The sequence below is a fragment of the Natator depressus genome, chromosome 2, assembly GCF_965152275.1.
Source record: "Natator depressus isolate rNatDep1 chromosome 2, rNatDep2.hap1, whole genome shotgun sequence".
In the NCBI taxonomy this organism is placed as follows: Eukaryota; Metazoa; Chordata; order Testudines; family Cheloniidae; genus Natator; species Natator depressus.
In genome coordinates this window covers 263,539,394-263,555,851 of record NC_134235.1, presented here as the reverse complement: position 1 = coordinate 263,555,851, position 16,458 = coordinate 263,539,394, and the positions used below count along the sequence as shown (strand labels likewise).

At 64.4% G+C, this 16,458-nt stretch overlaps 1 protein-coding gene across 1 annotated transcript in view; it reads right to left on the bottom strand.

Annotated features, from left to right (window-relative positions):
• The window catches only part of LOC141981967 (SCO-spondin-like), a 122,936-nt gene that overhangs the window by 73,049 nt on the left and 33,429 nt on the right, over positions 1–16,458 (bottom strand). Inside the window, exons 31-42 of the mRNA XM_074943582.1 lie at positions 15,517–15,639; positions 14,635–14,726; positions 11,259–11,496; positions 9,916–10,068; positions 9,302–9,442; positions 7,937–8,119; positions 6,342–6,492; positions 4,154–4,313; positions 2,912–2,966; positions 2,305–2,424; positions 1,845–2,063; positions 1,060–1,187 (exon numbers count right to left, since the gene is read on the bottom strand). Of these exons, the coding sequence (XP_074799683.1) occupies positions 1,060–1,187; positions 1,845–2,063; positions 2,305–2,424; positions 2,912–2,966; positions 4,154–4,313; positions 6,342–6,492; positions 7,937–8,119; positions 9,302–9,442; positions 9,916–10,068; positions 11,259–11,496; positions 14,635–14,726; positions 15,517–15,639 (1,763 nt within the window). The remainder of the gene's footprint in view (positions 1–1,059; positions 1,188–1,844; positions 2,064–2,304; positions 2,425–2,911; positions 2,967–4,153; positions 4,314–6,341; positions 6,493–7,936; positions 8,120–9,301; positions 9,443–9,915; positions 10,069–11,258; positions 11,497–14,634; positions 14,727–15,516; positions 15,640–16,458) is intronic.

Here is a 16,458-nt window from a genome sequence, read left to right as displayed (position 1 = left end):
CTGTCACTGGAGATTTTTAAGAGCAGGTTGGACAAACCCCTGTCAGGGATGGTCTAGATAATACTTAGTCCTGCCATGAGTGCAGGGGACTGGACGAGATGCTCTCTCGAGGTCCCTTCCAGTCCTATGATTCTATGATATGCACTCCCCCAAACACACACACACGCACACACCCCAAGCATGCACACACACACACAAATGCACGCACGCACAGAAGTTCCTGCATATCCACGGGCTCACACAGCCACCACCTCACATACGCCACCAGGGGTGCAGACTCCTGAGATGAAGGGGGATTTTTCCAGAATATTTTGTACGCATATTGTGCGTGCCTCAGTTTCCCCTATGCGCTGCATGAGTAACTAGGTGGGGAGGAGAGGGGCGAAAGGTGTTTTCTTTGCAGAAGAATCCAGAGATCCAGGTGGGGCCTGGATCCAGACAATGGCCCAGCAATTTGTTACCTAGCTACTGACGACCCTGGTCCTCTGCAGGAAGCCAGGGAACAAGAGTGAGTCAGAAGGAGACCGGGTAGCCCTGCTTGTCGGGGAAGAAGAGGAACAAAGACTGAGGACGTAGGGGGGTGATGACCTTGGGTTATGGGCAGCTGGAGACACACTTCTGGACTGGGGGGAGGGGACTCTACAGAGGATTCTGAGCCCACCTGGGTTCTGGACATACCCCGCTGGACCCTGCTGTAACGTTCCCCTTCTCTGTGCTAACCACGGAAGGTCTAGGACAGGTGGCGTCCAGACGTCGAATAACCTTCCTGCTCTTACCCCGCTGGCCGAGAGTCTGAAGAGGTCGGGGTCATTGCTCCCTGTGGGGGTGCAAGCCTCCCAGGGGTGCGATTCGAGTGCGCTCATGGTGGGAAGCAGGGGGCTGAAGGCTCAGAGGTGCGGTTCCACGAGGCGGGGGGAGGGGGGTGTCCAGGGGCTTACGCCAGCGAGGGAGCGTGACCCTAAGGGGGAGCACCGGGCCGGTGGATCTGTGACAGCGTCCAAACCAACCTCCCACCGCACACCACCACACGGCTGCTGGGGGGCTGGTTCAGGGAGGTACCTTGGGCTCCGGCTGGGTGTCTGCAGAGACCTCCCGGTACTCGTGCCACCTCAGCCCGTCCATGCTGAACTGCAGGAGGAAGCTGGTAACGTAGGCGTCCGAGGAGCCTGCCCCCTGCACCACCACCCCTGGGGGAGGAGAACACAGCACAGCTCAGGGCCCCTGCAGGGACACGGGGCTCTCCGGGGTACGGGCCGGGGAGCCCCAGGAATCAGCACCAGCCTGTGAGCTGAGAGCTGCCCCTCGGCAGCAGGGCTATGGCGGGGTGGGTCTGACGCCAGCCCGGCAGGGCCTGGCACCCCGGCTGCAGAGCGCCACATGGTCGGTCTGTCGGGATTGCTAAAGATCGTGTGGAGACGGCTCCAAGGATCGTCCCCAGCCCGCTCACTTGAAGAGCATGAGCCAGCGTTGCCAGCCCTGGACTGGCCTGCCGTATGGCTCAGCCTCTTGTCCAGTGGCAGGGAGTCCCACGGCCAACAGCCCAGGGCTGAGGATGATGCCCCGGCTCGGGAAGGTCCGGGTGACCCATGTCTTCTTAGGGATACAGGTGGCCCAGGAGGTAACCGGGTCCTGGGCTGCTGAGGGCTCTGAAGAGGCACCGCACTTTGCCCAGCCCAGAGTGTGGAGAGCCAGCGCAGGGCACCGAGCAGCAGAGGATGGGCAGCATGGCACCCGCCCCCCAGCACTGCCCTGGGGCTCTGGGGTCTCCTGCGCCCCCCGGAAGCCAGGGAAGGCCGGGGGTTGGAGTGTGTTCACTGCACGAGCAACCCAGGCCAGGCACCTACCTGTGAGGTTCCTGGGCTCCAGCAGATCCAGCTGCAGGTAGGGTGGCTTGGAGACCAGCTCCTGGTACACCTCTGCCTGGGGCCCCCAGCCCTGCAGGTCCGAGCCCGGCAGCACGTAATTGAGGCGCCCGGCGTGGGCAGGGTTCTCCGGCTGCTGGGAGGAGGCTGTGAAGCAGCTGTCCGGTAAGGAGGCCAAGCCCAGGGGGCCGTAGCACCGATCTGGCGGACAGAGACGGGGGTCACGGGCGCTGCTGTGCACGCTGGGCCAGAGGCAGGCGGGCCGGGCGGAGGGGGCTTGGCAGCAGAGCCCGACTCAGGAGATGCCCCTGCCCTGTGCTGGGAATCAGAGACTGACCCGGCCACGCCGAGTCCATCCCAGAGGCCCTGCCGGCCTCTGTCCAAGTGAACCCCCCACACTGCCCGGGGGGCGCTCCTGGGGGCCCGTGGAGTCAGGACTTACCTCCGAGAGGGGGCAGCGGGAAGGTGACGAGAGGAGGGCTGGTGGAGGCAGCCGGGCTGGCCAGGGTGGGGCCCGGGGGCCTGGCCGTCTGGACAGCAGGCGCGCTGGTCCGGTTCTCACCTGAGCAGGGCGACAGGATTTCTGCCTCGGTCCCTTCGATTCTGTGCCAGACACGCCGCGGGCCCTGCCCTGGAGCCGTGCGTGCTCGGGAGATCCCCTCCCAGCTCCCCCACACCGGCCGTCCCCACACAGCCCTGGGGGCAGGAGTCCCCCATGTACCTCCCTTCGCCCTCCAGGGGCCGGGCTCCCTGCTGCCTTCAATCCCAGGGGAAAGGGGCGGCACATCCCAGGAGAGCCCCGGGGGGGGGCTGGAGAACCCGCCCCATGGCCGGCCCCACGCTGGGGCAGCCCACGCTCTGCCCGGACCAGCACAGGCGACTGGGGGGCTGTGGGTCAGGTCTGAGGGGCATCGGCATGGGGGGGCTCCAGGTTGGGATGGAGGGGCATTGCCAGGACTGGCTGGGGCATGAGTTGTGAGAGTCCCTCCCCTCCTGTGCCCCGCGCCATGGCCTAAGCGCCCCCCGGATTCCCCCAGCGCAGGACTCACCCGCCTCAGTGCAGTAGCAGCAGGACTCACCCCTGCCCTCCACCAGCGCCCGCCCCTGTGCCGAGAGACGGTTGGAACCAGCCTGAGCCCGGAGCCACGGACTAACCGCAGCTCTCCGGGCTGCCAGCCCAGTGCCCATGCTGCAGGGCCAGCCGGGCTCCATGACAGCCCCTGCGGGGGGCGCTGCAGGGGAGGGGGTGGGTTCGGGCAGCCCCTTGCTGAGTGTCCCAGCCCCCAATGGGGCACAAAGACTTGTGGGCTCCAACCAGCTCTGCACTGAGCTGGAGACGTCATGGGAGGGTCACGCCCAGACCCGTGTGACGAAGCGGGACTGTTCTTAATGTTACCTCTGAATAGTGTGGGGGTGCCTCAGTTTCCCCTAGGCAGTTCTTAAGTATCTAGGGGGTGGGATAAGGGTGTATGATCATTGCAGAGCCCTAGAAAGCAGGTGTGTGCAGGGGTCTGGACACAGAGAATGGCCAACACCCTGTTTCCTGGCCACTGATGGCCTGGGCCCTTCCCCACTGCAAGGTGAGAGCTAAAGGGTTGGAGAACAAAGGAATCAGGTGACCTCCTGGCCCGGGAAAGGGACAAAGCCCAGAGCAGGGCAGGGCTGGAAGGAGTTTCAGTTTGGGGCTGGCTGGGGACATGGAGTGAAGGGCAGACGTGGTTGTCTGGCTCACTGCCCCCCAAAATGGACCCAGCTGAGGGGTCCTGTTCTCTGCACCTACAAGCTCTGTGTTAGACCATGTTCCTGTCGTCTAATAAACCTTCTGTGTTACTGGCTGGCTGAGAGTCCCGTCTGACTGTGGAGTTGGGGGGCAGGACCCTCGGGCTTCCCCAGGACCCCGCCTGAGCGGACTCGCTGTGGGAAGCGCCCGGAGGGGCAGAGGAGGCTGAAGGCTCCGAGGTCAGACCCAGGAAGGTGGAGCCGGGTGAGCTGTGTGTCCTGCAGACAGGCTGCTCAGAGAGGAGACTTCCCCAGAGTCCTGCCTGGCTTCGTAGGGAGCAGTTCCAGAGCATCGCCCGGGGACTCCGTGACAACCCGTTAAATCCCCATGAACCCCCAGCCTCGCCCTACCCCCCCCAACCCACGGTGCTATCCCCTGCCAAAGGGTTCCCCAGCCGGGGCCAGAGGCCCTTCTCCAGCAACGCAAGCTCCTACCAGCTGGGGCTGCACCCCCAGGGCTGACCGGGCCTCCCTCCCCCAGCTCAGAGGGCAGGGCTGGGTGCCGGGCTCACCTCTGGGCACCCCACGGTGCTGTACGGGCAGTACTGGGAGCACTGCACTGTCAGATTGGGCAGGCATTGGCACACCTGGCACTGCCCCGATCGCCAGCGATCGCCAATGGCGTGCGACCGGCCGTGGTGCTCGCACTCCTCACACGGATCTGTCTGGCACCTGCACGGGGAGGGGCAGGCAGAGGGGCACGGTTAGAGCTGGCTGTGGCTCAGCACCAGCGGGGAAGGACTGAGGCTTAAAGTCCAGTCCCCTGATTAGAGTGCCTGGCACCTAATGCCCACTACCCGGTGCCCACTCCCAGAACCCACCTCAGCCCTCTACCAGAGTCCACTGCCTGGTGCCCACCCCAACCCCCTACCCAGAGCCCAAAGCCCTCCCCCAGCCCCCTACCCAGAGCCCACTGCCCAGTGCCCACCCCCAGAGCCCACCTCAGCCCTCTACCAGAGCCCACTGCCCGGTGCCCACCCCAACCCCCTACCCAGAGCCCAAAGCCCTCCCCCAGCCCCCTACCCAGAGCCCACTGCCCAGTGCCCACCCCCAGAGCCCACCTCAGCCCTCTACCAGAGTCCACTGCCCAGTGCCCACCCCAACCCCCTATCCAGAGCCCAAAGCCCTCCCCCAGCCCCTTACCCAGAGCCCACTGCCCGGTGCCCACCCACAGAGCCCACCTCAGCCCTCTACCAGAGCCCACTGCCCGGTGCCCACCCCAGTCTCCTACCCACAGCCCAGTTCCCACCCCGAAATTCCACTGCCCAGTGCCCACCCCAGCCCCCTACCCAGATCCCACTGCCCACCACAGCCCCCTACCCAGAGTCCACTGCCCAGTGCCCAGACCCCTACCCAGAGCCCACTGCACAGCTCCTACCCCTACCCAGAAGCCCTTGCCTAGTGCCCATTCCAGCCCCCTACCCAGAGCCCACTGCCCACCCCCAACTCCATACTCGGCACCCTGTGCCCACTCCAGCCCCCATGCCCAGAGCCCGGTGCCCACACTCAGCCCCATACCCAGAGCCCACTGTACAGTACCCAGCCCTCAGTCCCCATATGTAAAGTCTGAGGCCTTTGTCTGCAGCCATATTAGGAGAGAAGCTGCCATGAGCCAAGAAGCAGAAAGTCACAGCCCCACATTCCATCTGAATGGTACCAAACCAATGTCATGGCGGGCTGTGAAGAAGGTGCCTCCTAACAGCACCCACCGTCACCAGATAAGCAAGGAGCCTCTTACGATGGTTAAAGAAAACTTCCTGTGGCAGCAGTCTGTCTGGCAAGGAATCACTTATCAACAGTTGCAGTGTGAAATCCCTGCTTTATTGTTTTGCCTTTATGGTCCCCACTTCTCTATAGTTTATCTGTCTGGTCTGTGTCTGGTTCTTTGATTGTTTCTGTCTGTTGCATAATTAATTTTACAAGATTTAAATCAACCAAGGCGGTGGGGTCTGACGGGGTAACGAATGATTTTGCTGTATGTTAGGATTGGTCAGAGAATGATTTTGTAATACTTTAGTGAAATGATTGGTGAAGGTACAGCGAAGCAGGACTCAAGTCTCACTATATAAACTGGGGTCCAAGAAGGAGAAGAGCTGGGAAGGAAAAAGAAAGGCAAAGGGAAGAGAAGGAGAAGAAGAAGGAAGGACCTGGAAGAAGAATTCACCCCCCGGACACAGCCTAAGAATCCTCAGCACGACCCAGACGAGACTGACCTTGCCTGGCCAGCTGGGAAAGTCCCCCTGGCTGATGGGGCCGGGCGAGCCTGGCACGGTGTGTGCAGTGTGTGCATTCTGGCTGGTGAGTGTTAATAAACGGGAGAAGGCTATTACTGTGTAAGGCTCTTTCTCTGGTAAAAGGCCCTGCAAACCCGCAGAGGAGTACGCCCGGAGCCCCAGGAACTGGGTCAGGGTGGGGGTGCCTAAATCAGCCGGGTTGCGCCCTGAGCCCTAGGAACCCAAGGGGGTGCCCTGGAGTGTGTGGGTAACACTTACCCCCTGCCGGGCCCCTGTCCCATGCCCACCGCCCAGGGTTGATGCTCAGAGGCTCCTTTGAACTAACCCAGCCCAGGCCGAGACCCTCCAGAGAGGGGCTGGACTTGACATGGCAGCTGCCCTGGTGGAGCCCCTCAAAATGGCAAAACTTCCCCCCATCCCCCCCAGAAGCCCCTGTGCAGGGGGCAGGAGCCGCCCCTCCGCTTACCGGCGGGCCTTGCGGTAGATGCCCCGGCACTGGCGCCCGTTGCCGTGTTTGCTGGGGTTGTTGGGGCTGCGGAAGGACCACTGGATGCTCTGCACGCCGCAGGGGCCCAGGCACTCGCCCCAGGGAGACCAGGCCGACCAGCCGCAGTTAACTAGAGACAGACACGGGGAGGGGGCTGAGACGAGCCCCCACAGCCTCCAGCACTGCTGTCCCCGCTGTAGCCAGACAGCCAGCCCCACCCCCTCAGACCAGCATTGCTGGGAACACAAGGGAGACAAAACAACAGGGCACTTAACATAAATTCAGCACAGCCTTTGAAGCTGTGAGAAGCACAGGTGTGCTGCTACAATGTGCCTCTGGGAACATATACAACGATTAGGCTCACAGCAGGCAGAGGCGCTGTGACAGACATGGCTCTTAGCCCCTACTAAATAGCGTGATGCACACACCCCAACATCCTAGGTGGGAAAATATTTACCCTAATAAAAGGAATGTCCAGTAGTCGAAACTTATTGTTTCTCTCCCTTGCAAGTGTAAACTACTCTTGCGAGAGCTGGCGTCGCCCAGACAGACCAGCCCCAATTTGGCATAAGAAAGGAGAAAGAGAATAAAGGAGTACAGAGGTATAAGTAGGGGACCTACAGCACCATGATTTTTGAGTGCTTTTCACTATCTATCTGCTGGTCAGATAAGTGACAGCCTCCCAAGGCTTCTGCAGCTAAGAGGGTCCCTAAGCCTTGTCCCTTATTCGTCTTTCCGCGGAATTGAGTGACCGATCCTGGCTTGGCACCGCTGGAATCGAGAGATGCAAGGAGGGTAAGAAGCACCCACACCTGATCTCCTATCTTTAGTGTACCCATATTTTGAAATAGAGCTCTAGACTTTGTTTTCTTTCTTTGGGATTGTAGCTTCAGTTTTGTAACTTGTTTGTGTGTGTAACATCTCTACATTTAAATAAGTAGGCACTAGCAATTTTGTAACCACATGATTAGAATCTAGTTTAATAAATTTTGGTAACCATTTATGCATAAGCCTGACTTGTTTCTCTGGTTTACTGTAAAGCAGCCAACACAATTAAAGAACCTCAGCCGTTTTGGCTATAAAGCCTGGCCATTAGGTGAGAGTACTAAGAGCCTAGCGTTGAGTTGTGCCGCCTCCACGGGGCAAACTCTTGGGGCACCTGTCAGTCAATCCTGACTGCCCGCTGCGAAGGAGCTCTGAGCTCTAGCAGTTAAAGTCACGGGTGTGGAGAGGCTCTTAGTGCTGCCATTGGGGCACCTGTCAGTCAGTGTTGACTGCCCGCTGCGAAGGAGCTCTGAGCTCTAGCAGTTAAAGTCACGGGTGTTTAGGACCTTGGGGCATCCGTCAGCCTAGCCCGGGCTGCCCGCCGCGAAGGGACAGTGCATCCTAGCGGTTAAAGTCACGGATGGTATAAAATGGGCATAGCTGGCACCTCACCAAACATCCTTGGCCATCGGCTAACACCCCGCCCAGCCCTGGCGGCCAGGGGCAGCGGGACGCAGGCAGCCAGGAACCAGCCACCCGCAGGCTCGGGAATGGGGGGGCCGGGGGGGCCGGGGCCCAGCCCCACCTACCAGTGCACTCGGGGTTCTGCCGGCACCGCTTCATCTGCCCGTCCTGGCAGGCGCAGATGCGGCAGTTCACCTTCACCAGCTGGCCGGGCCAGTGGCGCACGCCCTCCACCAGGCAGGGGCACTCCCGGGGGCGCACGCACTGCTGCTCGCTGTCCAGCACCAGCCCCTCCGGGCACCAGCAGCCTGCGGGGGGGCAGCACAGAGGGCGGGTGAGGGCACACGCTCCCTCAGCCCCACTGCCAGGCACGCAGACGCCCAGCCGGGCCCCAGCAGGGATGGGCCCTGGGTTGTCCGGAGGGGTCAGAGCAGCTTTGCCCCACCACTCTATAGGGCAGAGGGATCTCCATGGGGACCCCACCCATGGCTACAGTAACACTGGCACTGAGCGACACCCAGTACCCGTGGTTAATTTGTGCCAGGGCTGAGACGCGGCACCTCTGGGCTCGCTGCATCAGTTATGGATGTAAAACCATTGCCTGAGGGTACGTGGGCAGGGAGTGCCGCCAGGCAGAGGCAGTGCCCACCCACTGGACCCCCCGCGGCCCTCCCACCCAGCCCCCAGCCCACACCCACTCTCACCCACCCCCTCACAGCTCTCCTGTGATGAAGTGGGACTGTTCTTAATGTTTCCTCTGAATACTGTAGGGGTGCCTCAGTTTCCCCTATGCAGTTCTTAAGTCTCTAGGCAGTGGGATAAGGGGGTGTAACTGTTGCAGAGCAAAGGGTCAGTGTACGTAAATGGCCGACACTCTGTCTCCTGGCAACTGACGGCCTGGGCCCTTCCCCCCTGCAAGGTGAGAGCTAAAGGGTTGGAGAACAAAGGGATCAGGTGACCTCCTGGCCCGGGAAAGGGCAAAGCCCAGAGGAGGAGGGGCTGGAGAGAGTTTCAGTTTGGGGCTGGCTGGGGACATGGAGTGAAGGGCAGACGTGGTTGTCTGGCTCACTGCCCCCCAAAATGGACCCAGCTGAGGGGTCCTGTTCTCTGCACCTACAAGCTCTGTGTTAGACCATGTTCCTGTCGTCTAATAAACCTCTGTTTTACTGGCTGGCTGAGAGTCCCGTCTGACTGCGGAGTTGGGGGGCAGGACCCTCTGGCTTCCCCAGGACCCCGCATGAGTGGACTCGCTGTGGGAAGTGCACAAAGGGGCAGAGGACGCTGAAGGCTCTGAGGTCAGACCCAGGAAGGTGGAAGCCGGGTGAGCTGTGTGTCCTGCAGACAGGCTGCTCCCAGAAAGGAGACTTCCCCAGAGTCCTGACTGGCTTCGAAGGGAGCAGATCCAGAGCATCGCCCGGGGACTCCGTGACACCTCCAACCCGGCTCCCGCCCCTCGTGGCCCTCCCACCTAGCCCCCCACATGGCCCTACCTGGGCTGCAGGGCCTGTCCCTCTTGCACTTGCCCTTGCTGGCCAGATCGGCGCAGGCCATGGGGCACGGGGCGCACGGCCTGCGCACCAGGCCTGCGGGGCAGGCGGTGGCGTTGAGGCAGCCTTCCAGCTGGCAGGCCTCTGCAGAGAGAGACCAGGGAGTGCGGTTAGTTCACTCGGGGCTGCCCTGGCACCAAACCCAGGCCCACCAGCCCCCACCACCCGCGGCCCAGCCCTGGGAGCTCCAGGGACGAGGCAGAGGTGCCAGGCTGGGCTCGACCCTCTCGGGAGCCGGCCGCCAGGAGCAGCTGTTCTGGGCCATGGTGGCAGCATCGTAGCAACCCCCCCCAGCAGAGGGAGCTCCGGGGCCAACAGCAACGCACAGCGGCTCTGGGGGGCCGAGGGCCCCTGATCCCCACTCATGGGCAGGGTAGCCTGGCCAGCAGGCCCCTGGCAGCAGGGAAGGATCTACGACAGACGGCGTCTGTGGGCTCAGCCGAGTGCCAGGCCGTGGGGAAGCACAGAGAGCTGCTCTGCCCCATAGAGCTGCTCCCCAGTGTGGATGCCGGCCGTGCCCAGAGCAGGGGACCCCAGCCGCAGCCCCACGGACTCACTGATCTCCAGCGTGCTGGGCGAGGCTCCGGGCAGCTCGGTGCAGTGCCGGCCCCCGTTCCGGGGCGCGATGCACTCCCGGCGCCGCACCACCACCCCGCGGCAGTCCTGGGTGCAGTTCGCCCACGTTGCCCACTCGCTCCAGGCACCGTCCACTGCAGGGCACAGAGGGGAGAGGGCTGGTGGGACCGGCCCTGCCCACGCACTGCACCAGGCTGGAGTATCCCCCGTATCGCCCGCGTGGGGCTGCAGCGACCCCATTGCCCACGTCGGGCTGCAGTGATTCCTGACACATCCCCTTCGGTCTGCCCCGCACCCGGCTGTATGGACACCCCTCTGCCTGCCCCTCCCCCAGCTGTACGGACACCCCTGTCTGCCCCATGCCCGGCCATATGGATACCCCTTTGTCTGCCTCACACGGGGCCGCACGGACACCCCCCTGTCTGCCTCACATGGGGCTGCACAGACACCCCTCTGTCTGCCCCACGCCCAGATGTATGGACACCCCTCTGTCTGCCTCACATGGGGCTGCATGGACACCCCTCTGTCCACCCCACGCCCTGATGTATGGACACTCCTATGCCCCAATCCCAGCTGTACGGACACCCCTCTGTCTCCCCCGCGCCCGGCTGTGCACAAACCCCTCTGTCTGCCCTGCGCCTGGCTGTACACACACCCCTCTGTCTGCCCCGCGCCCAGCTGTGCACAAACCCCTCTGTTTGCCCCACGTCCGGCTGTGCACACACCCCTCTGTCTGCCCTGCGCCTGGCTGTACACACACCCCTGTGTCTGCCCCGCGCCCGGCTGTGCACAACCCCTCTGTCTGCCCTGCGCCCGGCTGTACACACACCCCTCTGTCTGCCCCGCGCCCGGCTGTGCACAAACCCCTCTGTCTGCCCCGCGCCCGGCTATACACACCCCTCTGTCTGCCCCACGCCCGGCTGTGCACACACCCCTGTGTCTGCCCCACGCCCGGCTGTGCACACACCCCTGTCTGCCCTGCGCCTGGCTGTACACACACCCCTCTGTCTGCCCCGCGCCCGGCTATACACACCCCTCTGTCTGCCCCGCGCCCGGCTATACACACCCCTGTGTCTGCCCCGCACCCGGCTGTGCACAAACCCCTCTGTCTGCCCCGCGCCCGGCTGTACACACACCCCTCTGTCTGCCCCGCGCCCGGCTGTACACACACCCCTCTGTCTGCCCCGCGCCCGGCTATACACACCCCTCTGTCTGCCCCGCGCCCGGCTGTGCACAACCCCTCTGTCTGCCCTGCGCCTGGCTGTACACACACCCCTCTGTCTGCCCCGCGCCCGGCTGTGCACACCCCCCCAGCCCGTCTCACCTGGGCAGGCCACGGCGAAGCACTGCTGGGCCTGCGTCTCCTCGCCGTGGCAGTGGCGCAGAACGTCGTTGGCCCGCCTGGTGCAGACCCGCCTGCGGATCTGCAAGCCCGTCCCACAGGACCGGCTGCAGGTGCTCCACGGGGCCCAGGGGCTCCAGAGCCCGCAGTCCCGCTCATCCGAGGGCAGCCAGCCCGAGGCCTCGCTGCCATCGGCGCAATCCGCCAGCCCGTTACACACCTGCAGGGAGACACACTGAGCCGCCCTGGGAGAGGCAGAGACGCACAGAGATGGGGGGCGACAGTGACGGGGCCAGGAAAGGCCCGGGGGAGGCAGAGACCAGCGAAGGGAGCAGGGGACAGGGAGAGGGCAGGGCAGGGCAAGGCAGGGGAAGGCAGGCAGTATGGGTGGGTGAGGGAAGCAGAGACGAGAGAAGGGAGCAGGGGACAGGGAGAGGGCAGGGGAAGGCAGGGGAAGGCAGGCAGTATGGGTGGGAGAGGGAAGCAGAGACGAGGGAAGGGAGCAGGGGACAGGGAGAGGGCAGGGGAAGGCAGGCAGTACGGGTGGGTGAGGGAAGCAGAGAGGAGGGAAGGGAGCAGGGGACAGGGAGAGGGCAGGGCAGGGCAAGGCAGGCAGTATGGGTGGGAGAGGGAATAAGAGACGAGGGAAGGGAGCAGGGGACAGGGAGAGGGCAGGGCAGGGCAGGGGAAGGCAGGGCAAGGCAGGGGAAGGCAGGCAGTATGGGTGGGTGAGGGAAGCAGAGACGAGGGAAGGGAGCAGGGGACAGGGAGAGGGCAGGGCAAGGCAGGGGAAGGCAGGCAGTATGGGTGGGTGAGGGAAGCAGAGACGAGGGAAGGGAGCAGGGGACAGGGAGAGGGCAGGGCAGGGCAGGGCAAGGCAGGCAGTATGGGTGGGTGAGGGAAGCAGAGACGAGGGAAGGGAGCAGGGGACAGGGAGAGGGCAGGGCAGGGCAGGGGAAGGCAGGCAGTATGGGTGGGTGAGGGAAGCAGAGACGAGGGAAGGGAGCAGGGGACAGGGAGAGGGCAGGGCAGGGCAGGGGAAGGCAGGCAGTATGGGTGGGTGAGGGAAGCAGAGACGAGGGAAGGGAGCAGGGGACAGGGAGAGGGCAGGGCAGGGCAGGGCAAGGCAGGCAGTATGGGTGGGTGAGGGAAGCAGAGACGAGGGAAGGGAGCAGGGGACAGGGAGAGGGCAGGGCAGGGGAAGGCAGGCAGTATGGGTGGGTGAGGGAAGCAGAGACGAGGGAAGGGAGCAGGGGACAGGGAGAGGGCAGGGCAGGGCAGGGGAAGGCAGGCAGTATGGGTGGGTGAGGGAAGCAGAGACGAGGGAAGGGAGCAGGGGACAGGGAGAGGGCAGGGCAGGGCAGGGCAAGGCAGGCAGTATGGGTGGGTGAGGGAAGCAGAGACGAGGGAAGGGAGCAGGGGACAGGGAGAGGGCAGGGCAGGGCAGGGCAAGGCAGGCAGTATGGGTGGGTGAGGGAAGCAGAGACGAGGGAAGGGAGCAGGGGACAGGGAGAGGGCAGGGGAAGGCAGGGGAAGGCAGGCAGTACGGGTGGGTGAGGGAAGCAGAGACGAGGGAAGGGAGCAGGGGACAGGGAGAGGGCAGGGGAAGGCAGGCAGTATGGGTGGGTGAGGGAAGCAGAGACGAGGGAAGGGAGCAGGGGACAGGGAGAGGGCAGGGCAGGGCAGGGGAAGGCAGGCAGTATGGGTGGGTGAGGGAAGCAGAGACGAGGGAAGGGAGCAGGGGACAGGGAGAGGGCAGGGCAAGGCAGGGGAAGGCAGGCAGTATGGGTGGGTGAGGGAAGCAGAGACGAGGGAAGGGAGCAGGGGACAGGGAGAGGGCAGGGCAGGGGAAGGCAGGCAGTATGGGTGGGTGAGGGAAGCAGAGACGAGGGAAGGGAGCAGGGGACAGGGAGAGGGCAGGGCAGGGGAAGGCAGGCAGTATGGGTGGGTGAGGGAAGCAGAGAGCAGCGAAGGGAAGAGGTGCGACGGAGCAGGGAGTATTAACCTGGGAATGTTGCATGGGAGTTTTACTAGTTTACTGTCTGCACTGATACTGGATGGTGCTGGGAAATAAGGGGGTGACTTGACTGAGGAAGGATACCTGAGTCTGTAACCTGAGCCCAGGAGGGGGCTGGGGCCAGGTGACACCTTCTGCCCGGAGACTGGACAAAGGCTGGAGGAGGAGCCGGGGGCTGTGGCTGGGGGAGACGGCTGGAGGGGGTTTCTGTTTGGAGCTGGCTGGGGAAACGGAGGGAGGCCCAGAACCGAGGTCTGGGCTCCCCACCCCCCAAGATGGACCTGACTGAGGGGTCGTGTTCTCTGTACCTACAAGCTCTGGTTTGGACCGTGTTCCTGTCATCTAATAAACCTCTGTGTTACTGGCTGGCTGAGAGTCCCGGGGAATCGCAGGAAGTGGGGGGTGCAGGGCCCTGACTCCCCCACACTCTGTGACAGCAGGGGACAGGGCAGGGCAGGGGAAGGCAGGCAGTATGGGCAGGTGAGGGAAGCAGAGACCAGGGAAGGGGACAGAGGACAGGGGGAGGGCAGGGCAGGCAGTATGGGCAGGTGAGGAAAGCAGAGGCGAGGGAAGGGGACAGGGGGAGGGCAGGGCAGGCAGTATGGGCAGGTGAGGGAAGCAGAGACCAGCCGGTGTAAGGAGGACCCTATGAGCTGAATGCACACAGGGCAGAGCAGCGGGCACGAGGGGGCACTCTGGACTGGCACCAGGAGGCAAGGGCTGGGTGGCGCAGCAGTCCGATGCTGTTAGGATCCAGCCGGCTCTGCCCTGCCGGGGAGTGGCAGGCAGGGAAGGAAGAGCCAGGAAGGGAGATGCAGGGCTAGGCATGCCTGGCAGGCTGGCGGGGGGCAGAGGAGGTTGGCGCAGCAGCCCCCAGGCTCTCTCAGTGGTTGGGGATGAGGCTGCCGGGTGCCAGGGGTGTGATGCGTTGGCGAGGGGAGCATGGCGAGAGGGGGAGCGAGACGACCCTTGGCCAGGGGAGGGCGGTGCAGACAGAGGCGGGGGGGAGCACTGAGGCAGGCACAGGGGACAGGAGGGGGCAGCCTGGGCACTGCTTCCAGGGAGCTCACATGTCTCGGGCCAGGGCACAGGGCTGAAGCAGGGAGTCTATGCCCACAGGGCCCAGCTCACCCGGGGCACTGCTCCTTCCTCCTCCCTGGACGCTAGCCAGAGGGGAGCTCTGCCATGCAGACCTGCCCAGACCCGATTGGCCAGCACCTCTCAGCCCCGCAGGCAGGGGAGTGTAGCCGGGGCAGGGCTGGGCCAGCAGCCGCACACACCAGCGTCTTGGAGCCCCCGACAGGGGCACTGCCCCCCCTCAGCCCCCAGCCCCAGCCATACCTGCTTAAAGGGGATGCATTTGCCTTCAGCACACGAGTACTCGGTGCAGGGCCCCACCGTCTGGTTCCTCTCGCCAGGTGGGACGTGATGGTCTGCAGGGGGGCCAATGGGGGGCAGTGAGAGGCCCAGGGGATCTGCCCATCAAAGCCATGACCCTCTGCCCGCTCCCCCCGTGCCCGTCACAGCCACGGCCCTCCGCCCACTCCCCCCGTGCCCGTCACAGCCTCGGCCGTCCGCTCGCTCCCTCCGTGCCCGTCATGGCCACAGCCCCGTGCCCACTCCTCCCGTGCCCATGATGGCCACGGCCCTCCGCCCGCTCCCCCCATGCCCGTCACAGCCATGGCCCTCTGCCCACTCCCCCCATGCCCGTCACAGCCACTGCCCTCCGCCCGCTCCCCCCATGCCCGTCACAGCCACGGCCCTCTGCCTGCTCCCCCCTGTGCCCGTCATGGCCACAGCCCTGTGCCCGCTCCCCCCGTGCCCATCACAGCCACGGCCCTCTGCCCGCTCCCCCCCATGCCCGTCATGGCCACAGCCCTCTGCCCGCTCCCCCCCACGCCTGTCATGGCCACGGCCCTCCGCCTGCTCCCCCCGTGCCCGTCATGGCCTCGGCCCTCCGCCCACTCCCCCCGTGCCCATCACAGCCACGGGTCCCTGTAGTTTGGCATCGTTGCCTCCCTGCAGTACAAGCTCTGATCAATGTGCCTATATAGCCCCATGGCCCCCCTGTGCTGGCTCAGACCAACCGTCCCGTCACCCTGCCATTCACCGCCCCACGTGTTCAGCCTATGCAGGGCTTGGAGCAGCCCCCATCCCAACAGATGTGCTGCTGGGAGCGCCCCAGGCCTGTGTGATGCCCCCCGCCCCCCCAGCCGCTCTCACCGCAGGCCAGCTCGTCCTCGCCCTGGGGGCAGTCCTGCGAGCCGTCGCACACCCGGGAGACGTTCACGCACATGCGGTTGTTGCAGACAAAGAGCCCCGGGCAGGGTGGGATCTCGGTGGATCCTGCCAGGGAAGGAAGGGAGATCAGTGACCCTGCTCTGGGGCACGGGGGGGAAGGGGCAGGACCACCCTGGCCAGCACCAGGGGTGCAGGCAGGTGCGGTGTCTGCCGCTGCCTGGGGCTGGGGGGAGCTTGCCTGCGTGACCAGCCCCTGGCTGGGTCGTCAGTGGGAACCGAAGCCAGGCCTGTCGATGTCACCATGTGGGGCCCTGCAGCTAGAGTGGAAAGTGGCTGGGCAGGGCCCAGGGCAGCGAATGGAGCCTTTTGCCCACTCAGCGGGCTTGGCTCTGTGCCTGAATCGGAGCCCGGCTCAGGGAGGGGGGCGGGAGGGGCCCAAAGCTGGCCGGTTCCGGAGGGTTACACCAGGGAGCCCAAGGCATAGGTGTGGCTGGCCCGCACTGAGGACTCACCACGTGCCCTCGGCTCACTCTGCACGTTCGCCAGACGCGGGGTCCGTGGTCAGCTGGGCTCTGGCAGAGGGGACCCTCCGCGGCCTTGTCTGCCCCGGAGAGCCCCACCGTCTCCGAGTGCAGCTCTGACCAGTCGGCGTAGCCGGCACCGGGCTGGGCATGGGTCAGCAGCCAGCACAGAGCAGGGCACTTTGTGCCAGCTCCGTGGGGCCCCGTCACCATTGACGGAGGGGCTCAGAGCAGAGGGACTGAAACGTCCTCCCCACTGGCGCTGACTGGCCAGGGTGCCAAAGCCACGGCACACTCCCGGCCACGCCCTGGCCACTCACCTGACGGACCAAACGGGGGAGCTGTGCAGCTGGGGTCGGGGGGCTGGACAGCAGGTATTGGGAGGGGGGAGAGGAACAGGGGG